The 3,331-nt window shown below is 33.7% G+C and overlaps 1 protein-coding gene across 1 annotated transcript; it reads right to left on the minus strand.

Annotated features, from left to right (window-relative positions):
• Window positions 1–758: 758 nt before the first annotated feature.
• On the minus strand, window positions 759–3,120 carry LOC107472176 (uncharacterized). Its single transcript, XM_016091727.3, has 4 exons — window positions 2,961–3,120; window positions 2,340–2,441; window positions 1,945–2,212; window positions 759–1,115 (listed from the first exon to the last, which is right to left on the minus strand). The coding sequence occupies exons 2-4, from the start codon at window positions 2,421–2,423 to the stop codon at window positions 976–978; spliced, it is 492 nt and encodes a 163-aa protein (XP_015947213.1). The 5' UTR covers window positions 2,424–2,441; window positions 2,961–3,120; the 3' UTR covers window positions 759–975.
• Between the last annotated feature and the right edge of the window lie 211 nt (window positions 3,121–3,331).

Below are 3,331 nucleotides of genomic sequence, written 5' to 3' on the forward strand. Positions count from 1 at the left end.
ATGCTGGCGATTAAGGTTATGCTGCTCTTCAACTATAAGGACATGATCATGTCATATGAAAGTAATCACGTTTATAAATTTTTTTGTAATTGATAAAAAAAGTTCAAAATATTCCTAAAGAAAATGAAGTGCATGGCCTGTAAAATATATATTTGGGATACATCTTAAGCATAATATGTATCCCCTTATTTTCACATTTGGGAACTCACTTTGACCTTATTCTAAAATTTGATGATTCTCAACAAAATGTTATTCTTTTACTTTCATCTCGTTCTCATTCAGAAGTAGACACCAAGAAATAGCAATTATCCGGCCAGGTTAACAACATACATATTATAATTAATTAACGCAATATATAGTTATAATAATAATAATAATAATTACTGACAATTATGGACTATGGTGATATATAAATAATTAATAGCTTATATTATTCTCTGTCGTATCACTGACAATTATAGGGAATTTAGTAACTACAGATTTGTAGTTATTAATCAACAATCATACAGAGTTTATCTATCAAACTAAGGCTTATCCATTCACTGAGTAATGACATAAGTACATTGCGCCTTCAAAAAGAATACCCTTAGAAGAATCCCAGAAAGAAAAACTAATTAAATTGCAAAACCTTTAATTACACTGCCATTCAATTTCAACCAAAAATCAATATTAATCCATTGAATCTTTGACTAGAACTTCACTAATATCCATTTAATTACGGGAACCTTTGACAACCCAGGTTTTAAATACCAGAAATCTGTGGCAAAATCTCCATTACATTGAATGAAGTAACCAAGAGGTAAACTTGAGGATTTAAAATAAGCATTTGGTTTATAATTACAAGAGATAAGATTAGATAAGCTACCCAGATACCCTAAGAAGATTTCTTCTAGAACACATAGCCATTTTGTAACTAATTGATATAAGAAAAACTTGGTCGCCACACAGTCGTAAGCTCAGGCATCTTTACTTTAACTAGTCGTTTAAGGTTACAAGAGATCTAACCACGCCTGGTCCTATCTTATCAGCAAGGGCACCTGTCTCTGAAATAAGTAATGATTTTTCCTTCACTATGCTCTGTAGCTTCTTTGCCTCAAAGTCAAGTCGAGGTTGATCTGTAATTACAAGCTCAATACGAGGGATACACCAATTTACAGTTAATATATATCAGTTCTATGCTTGAGGGAACTGAGTCATAGATACGATTTAAATTCTGAACTCAGGAATAACAGTGATCATTAATGAACAGGAATAGATATAATCAGTCTCATCAGAAATTCAGAATTACAAGTTGATGCGTAAAGGCCATAAATCTTTAATATGTTCTAATCATGTGTAGGATTATGCGTGCCAAAATGAAAAAACAAGGAACGTATGTCAAAAATTCCAAACTAGTTCCAGGTAAAAAGGGTACAGTTACATTTGTCTTCAGCATTGCAGGATTTGCAATAACATGAAAAAATTGTTGCCATAATGAATTCAAACCATTAGACTGTAACATAGGTAATTTCAATAAAGATGAATTTTCGCATGCAACTAAAACAAACAGATAAATACAACAAAGACACATGCTTGATAATTCAAATATCAAATTGATAATTCAGTCTAGACTCCAAACAAATGCATGAAATATGGCTTGTATTTCCATCCAGCATTAATATATTAAAGCATATAACAAGGAAATCAATCATCTGTCATAAATATTTATTTTCCTAAAATGCACTCAATCTAAGATTTGTTACCGAACTTTACTGTCAAATAACCACGACATACAAATGATAACTAAGCAAGACTTTTGCACAAGCACATTGGGAGAAAAGAAAAATGGAAAGGTTTTTTATTTTGTGGCACTACTAACAGAGGCATGCATTTATGGTATTTTGATTCATTGTCCCTATATTTTACTTCTTTAGAGGGTAGGGTGGGATGGAATGACCAATTAACCTGTTTCCAAGATAGTGTGGGCAGCATGGAATGGGATGCTGGCAAACATATCAGTTCCTGGAAACATCATCCACGTCTTCTCGAATGAATCATGGTTACCACAGGTGTTACACACTTCTTGCACCAAGGGTCTTGACCTCGACCCTTCGACTCCCTTCATCATCGATTCAAAAGGAGTCGGAACACTAGTCTTGGTTGTCCGAGCCCTCTTCCTTAATGCAGTCAGTGCTTCTCTATTCCCATTTCTCAATTTATCATTCTCAACCATCTGCATTTTTTACCCAAATAGGACAGACAGTTAAGTACCGACTTAATTCCACAGAAAAGCCATTTAAAGGGTCTGATGAGGGTATGGTAATGAATTGATGATTGAGATTCCTCAATGAAGTTGTTACCTGATGCCGGGCCAAAAGAAGAAGCTCGGCTTCCAGTTCCACTTCTGTTAATTTTTGTTGGAATTGTTTCATGGTAGGATCCATATTCCAAGAAAGAAACTCCTGCGAGTTGCAAATAAAAAACATATTTTCAAGCTAATGAAATAATGATGGACACCAATTTCAGAAGAGTTATGAGATTCGGTTGACAATCAAGAAGTTACACTAACAATTTTTGATAATCTTAAAAAAAAAAACTGATAGCTGATATATAAACACACAATTTTTATGGAAATCAGAATTTTATTAACTCATTCATATAAAAAACACAAATAATAGAATTTCTAAAAAACATAAATTGCAGTTAAAAATGGAACATTCATGAACAAACTATTGCAGCAATTTCAGCATTAAAACAGTTGCCAATTACAACAATTGCATCCAAAACAAATTGCGAGTAAACAAAACATAAATCGATACAAGAAGCGAAAAAATAAGTGTTCGATATTGGGTACTTTGGCAAGAAGTGAGAGCAAATTGGAGAGCAAGGTCACCTATACTAATCAAAAATCACTAAAATAGGGACTGGCAACGAATTGAGGACATAAATTAACAAAACCGAACTTCGGATCCATGGTTTACCTACAGGAATGCGGATACGACGACAGTGACGAGCACGGAGGCAGCAGCGACGGTGGAGAGTGAAGCCGATGTGAGATATTGAGACTCAGAGAGCAAGCTAGACTTTGTAATTTACTATGAGTTTGGCAAATTACATATAGTTTAGCAAAAAAAAAAACCACTGCGAGGCCAATAAGCCCCAATTACATCATCAAAAACTAACTGCTTAAGAGAGAGGCGGGTTTGACTAAAAAAAGAGAGGAGGCGAATTCCAGTAATGTATATTAATATCCAAATCCATGATTGATCCGCTCAAAATATTAGATCATTGGGTTATTAATTCAATTGTTGAATCACTGATTGAATCTATAGATCTAATTTAATTAAATAAT

This window comes from Arachis duranensis, unplaced genomic scaffold, assembly GCF_000817695.3.
Source record: "Arachis duranensis cultivar V14167 unplaced genomic scaffold, aradu.V14167.gnm2.J7QH unplaced_Scaffold_130314, whole genome shotgun sequence".
In the NCBI taxonomy this organism is placed as follows: Eukaryota; Viridiplantae; Streptophyta; class Magnoliopsida; order Fabales; family Fabaceae; genus Arachis; species Arachis duranensis.

Excerpts from the sequence above, each read along its gene's own strand:
- LOC107472176 (XM_016091727.3), bottom strand. The coding sequence starts at position 2,423 with ATGGATCCTACCATGAAACAATTCCAACAAAAATTAACAGAAGTGGAA. Across the intron at positions 2,213-2,339 it reads TTCTTTTGGCCCGGCATCAG|ATGGTTGAGAATGATAAATT; the intron begins GTAACAACTTCA and ends TAAAAAATGCAG. Across the intron at positions 1,116-1,944 it reads CCACACTATCTTGGAAACAG|ATCAACCTCGACTTGACTTT; the intron begins GTTAATTGGTCA and ends TTGTAATTACAG.